Genomic DNA, 12,958 nt, shown 5'->3' with positions numbered 1-12,958 from the left:
AACAGGAAGTGGAGAAATCATTGAGAATGTGACAAGCTGATTGTTCACATTTATTTGACTTTAACGCATGTTTATGTCGATTGATTTTAAGATGCTATCTTAAATTAAAAACAAACAAAACACTAAATTTTACACTTTACCTGCGTAGTTACTCTAGTCCAGTTCCTCATTTGTCATTTATCGTGATCAATTTCTTATCGGGTGTTTTTGTTGTTACAATAAATTCCAGTTAATGATGATTACCCCAACCAAAAACTGTCCTTTTAGTTCAGATTTTTTATTTTTATTTTTTTTTTGCACATAAAGACAAAAACTGTCATTTTTTTCAATTTGAAAATCAGTTTGATCAAGTTTCCAATACAGAGTAAAATTGAAGCTGGCATTGGCGATACAGATTCAATACTTGGTGCAAAAACTTTTTTATTGTTTTCCCCCACCAGGGGGTCTTTTTGTGGGCTCAAGTGTCCCTTTTTTCATAGTAGGCTGACAGGAAAGGGAGAAGGAAGGAGAGGGGGGAAGACATGCGGCAAATGTCGTCGGGTCCGGGAATCGAACCCGCGACGGCCGCGTCGAGGACTGAAGGCCTCCAAACGTGGGGCTCGCTGCCCTCTACGCCACCGGAGCACGCCCCTTGGTGCAAAAACATTTAGTTTGCCTGTTAAAAAGACAAAACTAAGATTTTCACTAGAAACATCACCAAAAGTACTTCTTAAAACTGAGTGTTTTTGCAGAGTAGGACCCTGGCAACCAACATCATCTTCTAATTTTGCAGTAAGAGCGGAAACAGCTGGTGGTACGACCTTTATAGTGGGAACAGATGCTTGCTTACAGCTGCAGCTTTTATTTTTCTAACAGCATCACAAATATTCAGGATGCGTGACAAATATGTGCAAAGCTTTGACGTATCCCAATCTAGACGGAATGAAAGAATGTTTTAAATTAAAAATTCATCGTACATTTCAAACACGGAAGCAAAACTGAACCATTTGTTGAACTTTATTGATACTGTTGCTCCTGTCCTTGACTGCAAAGCCTTCAGCCAAACACCTTTTAAATAAAACACGTGAGTCCTGAGATTTATTTGGCATTTATACCATTAGGTTGTATAAAAAGGAGAGTCAGGCCAGGCTTTCTGGCTGCAGACGCTGCGCTTTCCATTTGTGTAATGATATGGGATGAGTTCCAGTTATCGGAAAACTATAGAAAACCCCCCCCGAGTTTCTTCTCTCTCCTTCCTGTAAAACGATGACAGAACTGACAGCTCGGTTAGAGACTTCTTAGGTTGGAAAGCTGTCACAGATGGCTGTCATCTTATGTGCAGCCAAGGAAGTAATGGGAATGTGACAATTGTGTGTCTTTTGCCAACAGGCTGAACATGCTGCAGGTTGTTTGACTGACAGATATGGGGTCAGGAAGATCATACTGGCAGACTTTCGCTGCAGTTGTACTCTTTTGCCACTTTTGTAAGTATCTCTTTATTGACTCCAGTGGAAAGATTGTAGATGTGATGCCTTAAAACCTTAAACTAGCCGCTCATTTCGCTTCTTATGAACTCTTTAGCGATCACTGAAGGTGGGAGGTCGGAGGTCCGTGGGAAGGTTGGAGGCTGGGTGGATCTGGAGTGCAGTTTTCCACCAGCAGGGCGGCGGTCTGGGTCATCTGCAACCCAACATGTGGTGGAATGGGTGCGGCAAGGCGTTGACATTCCTGTCCTGATGAAATTTGGATCCTACACACCCCGAGTCCATCCAGGTTTCGAAGGTGAGTGGCACTTATTAAAGTAATTTGTTGCTCAAAAAAGGACAATAGACGCAAAACGAATATTAGAAAACTGCTGAAAAAGTTTTCAGAGTGAACATCTGAGCCTCATCTTTGACTGAAGAAACAGGATTTCTGCATGGGAGTTTAGGTTTCTCTGAGTTAAATGTGGTACATTAAGATGTAGAGAAGTTTTTTAAAGAGAAACGTTCAAAACTAACAAGTTTAATATAGTGATACAACATGCTAACAGTTGCTCGGTGCTAGCATGTTAGATAAAACCTACTGCTGTACTATTGTTAGCTGCTAACATTAGCTGTAGTGGTAATGTTGGTATGGACCCCTTGCGTGTTATTGTTTACATCCGGAAGGGTGAAAAGATGATTCTTCCACTTGAAGTCCGTAGCTTCGCTGCTGCGATAGAACAACTCCGTTAACCAAATGAAACCTGGAGATGTAAGGATTATTAATTTAGTGCCACAGCAACGGCAAAAGTAATGCAGAAAAACCATTAAAGAATAACTGAAACCCCCTGTTTTCTCTCTCTCTGCCTGCTGCGCTACACACAGACTCGTTGCCATGGCTACTGCCAACTTTGTTTCATGACTCGACACCAAAAACCACTCAAACATTTCCCACACAAAGAACAGAACATTTAGTCTGTTACAGTTAGATGTTTTTAGATTTGATGTTTATTTTGCAATAATTAATAAGTGATCGCTGTGGTAGATTAGCGTCTGCTGCTATTAGGTAAGCTAACAGCGCCGGTATCTTAGGTAATTTAAATACCTGGTGATCTGTCAGAGTTGGTGTTTAGGTCGTCTTTTTTATGTTAACTGAACTGAAACACACAGAATTACACCACACATCTACACATCACAGTTGTCATAGTCAAGCTAGCATAACTAGCTTACTTGACAATTAGTAGCAAAGCACTGTGTTCCTTTTTCTTTTACATATCAGACATACATTTAAGATTTAGTGTGTCAGCTTTTTGCTCTCCAGTAGAAGGATTGGGCCGGATTTTACTCGCTTGACGTCACGTTGCTAACTGGTAGAACTAGCATGTAACCTTATGTGAGCTATCTATAATGCTAGCACCTTACAGTGGACCTGTAGTTATTCACAGGTTAGTTCTCTGTGTGCCAATGGTTGTTTTAGGAAAGAAAAAGAATAAATAATTTCCTAATAAACGTCAGTATGAACATTTTAGCTTTTAGAAAAATTTTTATTCTCAGATACTTACACTGCTTTACTATAACAAGGTGACTCTTTTCACCAACCAGATGGAGATGTTGTGCTTTATTTAGCTATAAACCATTCAAAAATAAAAACTTAAGATTTGTCAGCCGTATAATACATAAAATTATGGAATTAAATGAAACTTCTGTGTGATATTCTAACTTTTATAGATGCACCTGTTTGAAGAAATGTGGGTTAGTTGAAGGTTTTTAAACTGTGTTGTAATTTACTGCCCTTTAAAAACAACCTGTGGGCATGTTTTAAAATTTGAAGACTGTTTATTGTAATAATCTCCACAGGCAGTTTTAGAAACTGAAATTTATGCACGACTGTAAAAACGGCCATAAACGCTTCTACAGAATAACCCGTGGTTCCCTGAGGAACGTTTTTCTGTTTGCCAGCACACCGATGTCTGCACTTAGCACCAGGCTTGAAAAATAATTATTCCTGCCAGCATTATTACAACGTTTATCTGTGAAAATTTTCTCTCATTAAAGGCAGTACAGGCAGTGAAGTGAGTGCGCGTCTGGCTGGAGTCAGAAATGAAAGGAGACTCTTGTTCTCGGATTTCATTCTGCGCCACACCTTGGTGGCCTTTCAAACAAACTCTCGCATTGCATCACCACTTATTGTTCACGATCGAAGCCGCGGCACGGCGGACAAAGACAGTCTGAGCTGAAAAAAGAGCATCAATGGGCGAGGGCTACCATTGTTTGGCTTTAAAGTCACAAACAATGGGACAAATGTGGACAAGAAGAAAGCTTGTCTGGGTGGCTCAGATCTTCGCTTTTGTTCAGGTCCGGTTTGTCACTCTGCGGAGATTCCTGTAGAGATTTTCATTCTGAACTTGTGCAGGGTTTTTGTTTTGGAAATCCAACAAAAACACAAATCTTACCAAGTACTTTTGGTCTAGTTTCTAGAGCAAATATCGTAGTTTTGTCTTATTTCAAGGGCACTAACTTATAAATAACCTTTTAGCAAGATACACAGGTGTGTTTTAAGTCAATAATTTCTTTATGTTGATTAAAAAAGTTCTAGTTCCACTGGCAGATAAATTAACTTGTATGGGAAAAATGACATGTAATAAGTGAAATAATCTGCCAGTGAAGCTAGAACTTGGTTGCTAGGTGACGGGCTGGGGTTGCTAGGCAACGGCGCAGTGGAGTATTCTACCAATGGAACTTTTTCATTAATTTTAAGAAATTATTTACTTAAATATGACACGCGACACTATTGGATATCAAAAGAAGGTTTAGGACAAAGTTAATGACAAAAGGTATGAAGTTAGGAAGAAAAAAATTACCAGGACACTGCAAAAACACAAAATCTTACCAAGTAATTTTGTCTAGTTTCTAGAGCAAATACCTTAGTACATTTGAAATAAGAGAAAACCAACTTGATGCAGAAGCTCATTTTAAGTAAATAATACCTTAATATTGATTAAAAAATTTTTAGATCCATTGGTAGAACATTCCACTGCGCCGTTACCTAGCAACCCCAGCCACACCCAGCCCGTTACCTAGCAACCCAATTCTAGTTCCATGGGCAGATTATTATGTAATTTTTCCTATAAGTCAAATGATCTGCCAATTGAACTGTAACTTTTACATCAATGTTGAGGAATTATTTACTTTAAACACGCCTCTATATCATACTAAAAAGTTACTTGTAAGTGAGTTTGTTTTATTTTGAGTTTACTATGATATTTGCACTATTAACTATACCAAAATTACTTGGTAGGATTTTGTGTTTTTGCAGTGTATGTTCTGCCACATCAGGCAAAGTTCTAACTAAAGTTCAATTTAAGAAAAAAAAAAGCCTGAAGTTTCTTGGAAAAAAACCTTCAAAGTGAAATTAATTGGTACGTTTTAACTCTCAGGTGGGAGGTAAGCAGGCAGCAAACTGGTAGTAAGTATAGCTTTTAACCTAATTCGTTTATTTCCATCAACATGAAAACCGAGGAGGGGTAGCCCGCACCGATTAACATTTGACTGCATAATCACTGCTCTGTAAATTTTCTTCAACACCCCGTCTTACTCGCTGTTGCATCACTTATTACATGCTGAGCAACTTAAGGCAGTTCTCACCCACACCGATTGATTTTTACATCCAGCTGACACGTCTGATGTGTCTTAAGTTTAAGAGCATTTCTTCAGAAGAATGGAAAACAGATCTGAGGTGATCAAATCTGATGGACGTTTAAATGTTTTATCAGAACTGAAGTTGCATTCGACAGCAAGTATGCCTGGGTGAAAAACGTGCATGAACTGTGCAAAGATGTAGTTTTATTTTTTTCTGTTATTTTCCAAAATTATACCTTTTGAACCATGTAGTAACTCAAGAACAGTAAATAAGGGTGGGAATTTTTTGGGGTTTTATTTCCTTTCTTCCAATTTTTTTTCCTCGGAATTTCTATATCTGTTGATGTCATTGGTATTAATTAGTAATCAATTATTGTATTTGAAATAATAATAAAAAAAACGGTCTAAATTAAGGATGCACTGATCCACTTTTCTTCACTAATCGATCTGATACAGATAAACTCTGCTGAAATGAATTAAAATCTTTCTTTTTTTTTTTAAACACAGACATAAATGTACTGAATTATAAACTTATTTGATAACTCTGCACCAGTACAGCACACTTAGATACACCAATAACTTCACAGACATGTTAAAACAATGCACTGCAATTATAACAGGCAATGTGAAAAAATTAAATGTTAAATAGTTTGACTACTTTGGTCAAACATGCGAAAATACAAAAACAAATTTTATTTCAAATGGTTTAGGGAGTGCACTTAGGAATTGGAAATGTGAAATAAACGACAAAGCATGACATTGTTCAGAGCAGAAAGCATAGAATTAGACTGAATAGATCTGCCCAATACCCAATCTAGAATTTTTGTAAATAATCTCTGAAATTAAGAATACTTGTCTGAAAATGTTTGGACTCTAGTGGGCTGCATACAATTGCACTTTACACTTTTATTTGTTAAAATATTGAAAACCTTTCACCAATTCCTCCCATATCACAGTTATGCATTATTTTGCTTTGGCAAATCAAACTAAAATCCCACAAAATTTGAGTTTTATTGGTTGTAAAATGTTAAAATGTGAATAATGAATAATTTTGCAAGGCAGTTGGAACGAATGGAGTCCATTTTTAAATGGAATTTAAAAATTTCTAGTATATTGTAACAATATTCTCAGATTTATCTCTTGTGCCAACAGAGAGTAATGTCCCGTAATCTCTGCCAATAGTTTTGTGTTTGTCAAAGGATCAGGACCTGCTCTTAGTTTGAGTCGCAGCCTTTCCCCTCTGAGTGGGGAGCCATTTCCACGCCCAGCTGACATTTACTTAGCAGTAAAGTCAGGGTGAACCTTAGCTGATTGGCTGAATTATCAAAAGTGGGAGCAGTAGTCACTTTAATTCCAGCGAAGGCTCGTAAAAGACAGTCGGCTTTTGCTGCTGATTCAGGCGACAATCTGCAGCATAAATCATCGTCCATGTCAGAGGAAGCGAGGCAATCTGCTGGCTGCTTATAACCTTAAAATTTGCCTACCTTTTGAATGACAAATTACACGTTTCAGCACACCTTACTCATTCCACGTCTTTAAATGGACGAGCTTGGTAACGACAAACAGAAAACCGTTTCTCCACCGATTCAAAGGGCTTGAAAAAGATGCTTTGTCCTCGCTGATGCTGAACCTGAGCTTTCTCACAGGTGCAGCATGGGAAACCTGGAGTCTTTAGTGTTGAAATGAGCAGTGTGCGTTTCAACCCCTCAGGCGTGTTCTCGGGTGTCTGAGCAGCCAAACAGCCTCCAACTGATGTTTGGCTGCTATGATTCAAATGCAAGTTATCCAAGTGAATCGGTCTGCAGAGGCTGACGTTTCGGTTCCATCTCTGCCCCACATTAGTGGTTTTTCCATGTGTTTCTGTGAAGTGGGTTTGTGTAGAGTAGTAATGAGAAGTCAGTATCTTAGAGGCATTAGGCAAGAGTCTGGTGACTGAGTCAATAAGTCAAAAATGGATGATTGTTTGAAGTATTTTCATCAAATTGAAGCTGTATCTCAATGAGTTTCATCACTATAAAAAGGCAAAGCAATATTTATAAAACTACTCAGCTCTCTAGTACAATATGTACTTTTTGAGGAAACTGCTAGGTAAATTGTATATATTTGTTCTTCTACTCTGAAATTAAGCCACTTCCTATGACTTGTTAGCTTAGCTGTCAGCTCAGATGTTAGCTTGTATAATTTTTAGCTTCATTGGCTGTCAGCTTAATGGTCTGTGAGCTCGGGTAGCTGTTAACTTGGCTAGATGTTAGCATCAGTTGCTAAATTTGAATACTTGTTAGCTCATGCAGCTTGTTAGTTTCAGCGACAGCTTGTGTACCTGCAGCTTGAGTTAATGATATATTGAATAGCTGTTAGCTTCAATAGCTGTTAGCTTGGCTAGAATGTTGGCAGGAATTGCTGAATTTGCGTATTTGTTAGCTCAAGTAGTTAGCTTGTACACCTGCAGCTTGAATTAATGATGGCTAAAGTAGCTTTTAGCTTGTATAGCTGCTAAATGAAATAGCCATTATCTTGAGTAGCTTGTAAGCTTCAATGGCAGATAGCTTGCTCCAATTAATGATGGCTCAAATAGCTGTTAGCTTGAATAATTGTTTGGTTGAGTCCCTGGTTTATGAAAATGGTTTGATATAAAGATGTAGCTCTCTCTTTTTTTTTTTGTCCCTCAGTGCCAATTTAAGCTTATTTTACTTCCATATACTCCTAGTTTTTTTTTTTTTTTATATATATATTTTTGAATGTTTGTAAACCTAAAAAAGGATTTGTTGGCGTTCCCCTGCGTTGTGAAGACAGCTAGCAGAGGTCTGAGTGTTTGTTGTTGCAGAGCAAGTGATCAAAGCATTAATGTCAGCTCTGTGGACAGGAAATGTAGTCCCAGGTTGGCACCGTGCTTCTGCTGACTTTATTAAAAGCAAATACAGCTGTATAAATGTGTTGTCCCTCTGAAAGCAAGAGCAACTTTAAACACAGTTAAAGTACTTCCTTCCCATGTGGGCAGACATGATAGCCTGGCGCTGGGGTTGCTCAGCAGAGCATCAAGTTAGGCCTCTTATTTAGATTTAGATGAATTGCTTCAATTCAGATTTCCAGCCGTGACACGGTAACCCTGCGTAAAGCCACAAGCAGGACGGAGTGTAACCCGAAACCTGAAAGCATCTCCTCGACTCGCCAAGAGCTGACGACATCTCTTCGATATGATGTGGGCTCTCTGCCCGTGGATATCACATTTTCAGGGACATAAATGTCTGAGGCGCTTAAAATGGTATTGAATTTAAATAATTTTTGTCTACAGGCTCTTGTCACACCAAACAAGACTCTTTGTGGATGATTTCCCTAAAGGCTTCTTTTTATAATTTGAAAACTTCATTTCTGAAATGTTACACATCCATTTTGGGAGATGGAAAATCAATATGTCTGATGCGTCTTTCGCTCTCAATAAAATGTTATGCAGAAATTCCTTTTGTCAGCGTTGTTCTGACTCGTTTGGGTGCTTTATGAAGGACATCAAACTGGAACTGAGAAGAATGGGAATATTGAATTTTTTCTGATAGTCACCCCTTGATAAAAATGTCTCAATAAGTTACACAGATCAAGATGATCTGCTAGCTTTTGTCTTTTAAGAAAGGACATCAATGACTGTCTCGTGTTATAATCCATGCTCTAATCTTTAAAAGCAATTCCTTTCTGAATTATTTTCTTTACTTTTGGAGAGTTTCACTCCTTGGTTTTGTGTTTCAGTGTCACCTAAGAGTTTGGGGGAAGGAGCCTTTAGGGGGATTCATTCAAAGGCGGGTTGACAAATAAATGCATTGTGTGGTTGAATTGTGCTGACAAAGGGTATTGTTTGGTTTGGGCGTTTGAAAAACCCACATAGCTGCTACTTTTGATGGCGAGTGCTGTGTGCAAACAGATTAGCATAAAGAAAAGAAGTGAAAATTGTTTAGAAAAAGTTTATTTGTAGAAATGTTTGGCCTTGTTGTGGTGGTTTTGATGATGTAATTAGCATATTTCTGTCCCAAAAGAACAGATTTGAAACATCAATGTTTGCATATAACCTGCTGGGATGAATAAAGTACTTCTATTCTATTCTATTCTATTCTATTATTCCAAAGTAATTTTCATGTATGTCAAAGTTGGGTATTAAAATGAAGTCAGTAAGAGATTGTGTGGACAAAAAAAATCCTAGTTTCGCAGTACGGTAGTCGCTGTTGTCAAAAATATTCTGGAATGTCACATTCTTAAGCTTTTACACGTTAGAAGAGATGTGTAACAGAATTTTAACACAAAAATGACTTTTGAAGATGTTAAATTATGCCAAAGTGAGAGCAGGTGCAACAGAAACAACAAGGACACCAGAGCAGAACCTTGAGGAACTCCACAATTTAGTGGCCTCATAGAAGACCTGTAAACTGAATGAGCTGATTGGTCCAATTCTGTAGATGTGAAGTGACCAAAGTAGATCCTGATGGACTGACCCAATACTTCCTGATCTCTACAGTAACCATAATAATGACTATTCATGTATTATGAGATTTTAGTTGCAGATACCTTCTGGCATTTTTTATTTTTATTTTTACAGTAATATAAGATATTCAGCAAGTAGACATTATTTCTGCAAATTCAAAAATATTTGATTTATTCCAAAGTGAAATTAAATGTTGTTGACTCAAAGTCTTCAAAGCTTTGTTGTAGATGGCGATGGCTGTTGGGAGGTAGCAGTCAGTATTGCAGAGGTTCTGAAGAAGCCTCTGACTGAAGACAGTCTCATGAAGACGCTTCTCAGGATTGTCCATTATTTTCTTGATTTTATGAAGAATCCTTCTCTGTATCGTTCCACAGTCGTCCCCAGAACAGAACCAGCCTTTTCTATCAGGCAGTGTTCACTGCAAAAACACAAAATCTTACCAAGTAAATTTTGTCTGGTTTCTAGAGCATCTTAGCATTAAGACAAACTAACTTACACGTCATTTTCCAGCAAGATAAATAAGCTTGTTTTACATAAATAATGTTGGCTCAAAATTCTGCTTCCATTGGTAGAACATTCCACTGTGCCGTTACCTAGCAACCCCAGCCAAGCCAGCCCGTTACCTAGCAACCCTGTTCTAGTTCCATTGGTAGATTATTTCACTTGTAACACTTTTTTTTCCCATGTTCAAAGTGAATTATTTACTTAAAACAAGCTTCTATGTGTCCTGAAAAAATTGCTTGTAAGTTAGTTTGTCTTATTTCAAGTGTAATGAGATATTTTCACTAGAAACCAGACAAAAACTACTAGGTACGATTTTGTGTTTTTGCAGCGTTGAGCCTTTTCAGGCCCCTGGTTCTGAGGCTGCAGAAGAGACGACGCTCTCAACAACATATTTACAGAAGAGCTGAAGGATAGAAGTTGTGCGTTTTCAACAGGGAAGTTGTAGTTTGGGCAAAGAAGAAAATGGAAATCCTGATGTGTGTTTTTACATCGGTAATGCAAAACTAAAGCCATCTCATTTTACTACATTTGTGATCTTACAGCTTAATACGTTTCTTTCTACGTACACACAAACTTTATCCTCTCAGGCCCATATAGTCAAAAGATACTTTTAGTGTCATTATGGGAAAAGATAATTACACCCAGATATACCAGCGGAGTATTTTGACCCACTCTTCTTTCCATCATTTCTTCAGTTCACATTTTTATTCAGTTTTTCAATCTTATCTTGATTTTTTATTTTTTTTTTGTCTTTCAGTCCTTCTGTTGTGGATTTGCATTGGTAGTTTGGATGATTGTCTCATTGATGACCCAGTTTGGACCAATAACGCCACGTTTGTCTACAATACTTTGGTACAGAGTGGAGTTTTGAGTCAGGTGAATCAATTAAAGGTGCTGAGTCTCCAAAGAAGCCAACAGTTGTGTGTTTGTGCCAAAATGTTTCTGACTAAACGTTTTACTTAAATCTATGCAAAGGACAAAGTCAGATTTCAAATAGATTGAAGTGGCGTTACAACCCTTCCCAGTAATTGCATCTCTAAGATCATTACTGATGTTTTTTCTTATCCGTTGTGTTATTGTGTTAGCTCGTTTAGCGTAGCAAAGATTAGGGTTACTCTAAGCTTGAATTTCCCCTCACAGCCTGAAAATCCTGGATTTAAATGTTATCTCAGGTGTTTTCTGTTGGAAGTTGGTAGGTTTCCCTGAGTATCCTCTCAAAAACCAAAGATATTTTAGCTTTGAGAAAGTTTTTGTTGATTCCTGATTCAACCCAACCTTTTGTCTTAAATACTGAAGATGATTTCCAGCCCTAAAAAATACAAAATTGTAATTTTCTCTTTCTATTTTGACACCTTTTGTTATTCATTTTGTATCATATCTCCTTTGGATATGCAGAGTTTTTGTAGTAACTAGTTACATGTATTCAATTACCTTGACTTGAGTAAGTTTTCTGAAAAAATTTACTTTTTATGTTTACTTGAGTAATTTTATTATGAAGTATTTCTACTCTTGAGTAAAATTTCTGGATTTTCTGGTCACTGATTGAAAAACAAACATGTTTTAACCAGAAATTCACCAGACACAGACGCACACCTGCAGTTTCTGTTAAAGTTTTATAGTTTTTTATTGAAAGAAACTGATTGGGGGAAAAAAAAAATATCTTATTTCTTATTTTTTGTTACTGATGTGAATTATTGTCATTTTCTTACTTTAAAATACTTACATTTCCACTTAACTTTATATTTTGGTCCTTATGTAATTTTTAAATATTAAATAACTGAGAATTTGATCAGTTACTCAATACTTGAGTAGACTTTCTACCAAATACTTTTTACTCTGAAGTCATTTCTTGGATGGCTTCTTTTTACTTGAGTAAAAATATGCTGAAATAGTGATACTTTTACTTGAATACTATTTTACTGCTCTGATAGGTAATAGTGTCGTCTGCTGTGGATATTTGGTCGTATTTGTTTTTTTCCTTTTACCATTGCAGCCTAGAGTGAAGCTCTTCCAACCAGACAACCCAACCTTTTGCACTTATTTTTCTTTTAACAGATTTTTTTTTTGTTTCTTTTATGCTTTGTACAATTTCAAGGTTGATTTCTGTCATACAGCGCTTTGTTGTTTTATGTCTGTGAAAAGCACTTTAGAAATAAAATACTTACACTGCAAAAACACAAACTCTTGCCAAGTAATTTTGGTCTAGTTTCTTGGAACAAGAGAAACTAGTTTAAAATAAACTTTTCAGTAAGAAATATACACTTGTTTTGAGTAATATTGATAAGTTCTAATTCCATAGAACTGCGTTGCTAGGTAACGGGCTGGGCTTGGCTAGGGTTGCTAGGTAACGGCGCAGAGGAATATTCTACTAGAACTGGAACTTTTTCATCAATATTAAGAGGTTATTGACTTAAAACAAGCTTCTATCTCTTGTTAGAAAATGACTCGTAATTAGTTTGTCTTATTTCAAGTGAACTGAGATATTTTCACTAGAAACTACTTCAAAATCACTTAGTAAGTTTTTGTGTTTTTGCAGCACTCTTAATAGATTTAATTTTTTCTAGTTGAATTGTCATATTAGTGATGGAATAAAAAATACAGAAACGTCTGAGAGCTCTTGTATTTCAAGAAATTACTAAACGACAACAGAAAATAAACAAATCTGGAAAAAACTTCCTGAAACACTGAGTTCTTTTAAATAAAGACTAACCAGTTTAGTGTTTCTTTTGACTCATAATAAATGGATCATTGACCAACATATTGGATGATGTCACTCAACAACATGTTAAGTTTGTTCCTGTTTTTTTAGTTGTTGCCTCTATGTTTTTATTTGGCGTTTTTATGATTTAAAGCACTTTGAACGGCCGTGCTGCAGAACAAATAGTCTAATACAACTCAGTTTTTAGTT

At 36.9% G+C, this 12,958-nt stretch overlaps 1 protein-coding gene across 1 annotated transcript in view; it reads left to right on the top strand.

Moving 5' to 3' along the window:
• LOC122819515 overlaps window positions 1-12,958 on the top strand; it is a 62,117-nt gene that overhangs the window by 9,470 nt on the left and 39,689 nt on the right. The window contains exons 2-3 of the mRNA XM_044096296.1: window positions 1,369-1,463; window positions 1,561-1,761. Coding sequence (XP_043952231.1) covers window positions 1,403-1,463; window positions 1,561-1,761 — 262 coding nt within the window. The 5' untranslated portion in view covers window positions 1,369-1,402. The remainder of the gene's footprint in view (window positions 1-1,368; window positions 1,464-1,560; window positions 1,762-12,958) is intronic.

This window comes from Gambusia affinis, linkage group LG17 (assembly GCF_019740435.1).
Source record: "Gambusia affinis linkage group LG17, SWU_Gaff_1.0, whole genome shotgun sequence".
Classification (NCBI taxonomy): Eukaryota; Metazoa; Chordata; class Actinopteri; order Cyprinodontiformes; family Poeciliidae; genus Gambusia; species Gambusia affinis.
The sequence above is the reverse complement of the archived record's forward strand: the minus strand, read 5'-3'. Positions and strand labels throughout refer to the sequence as shown.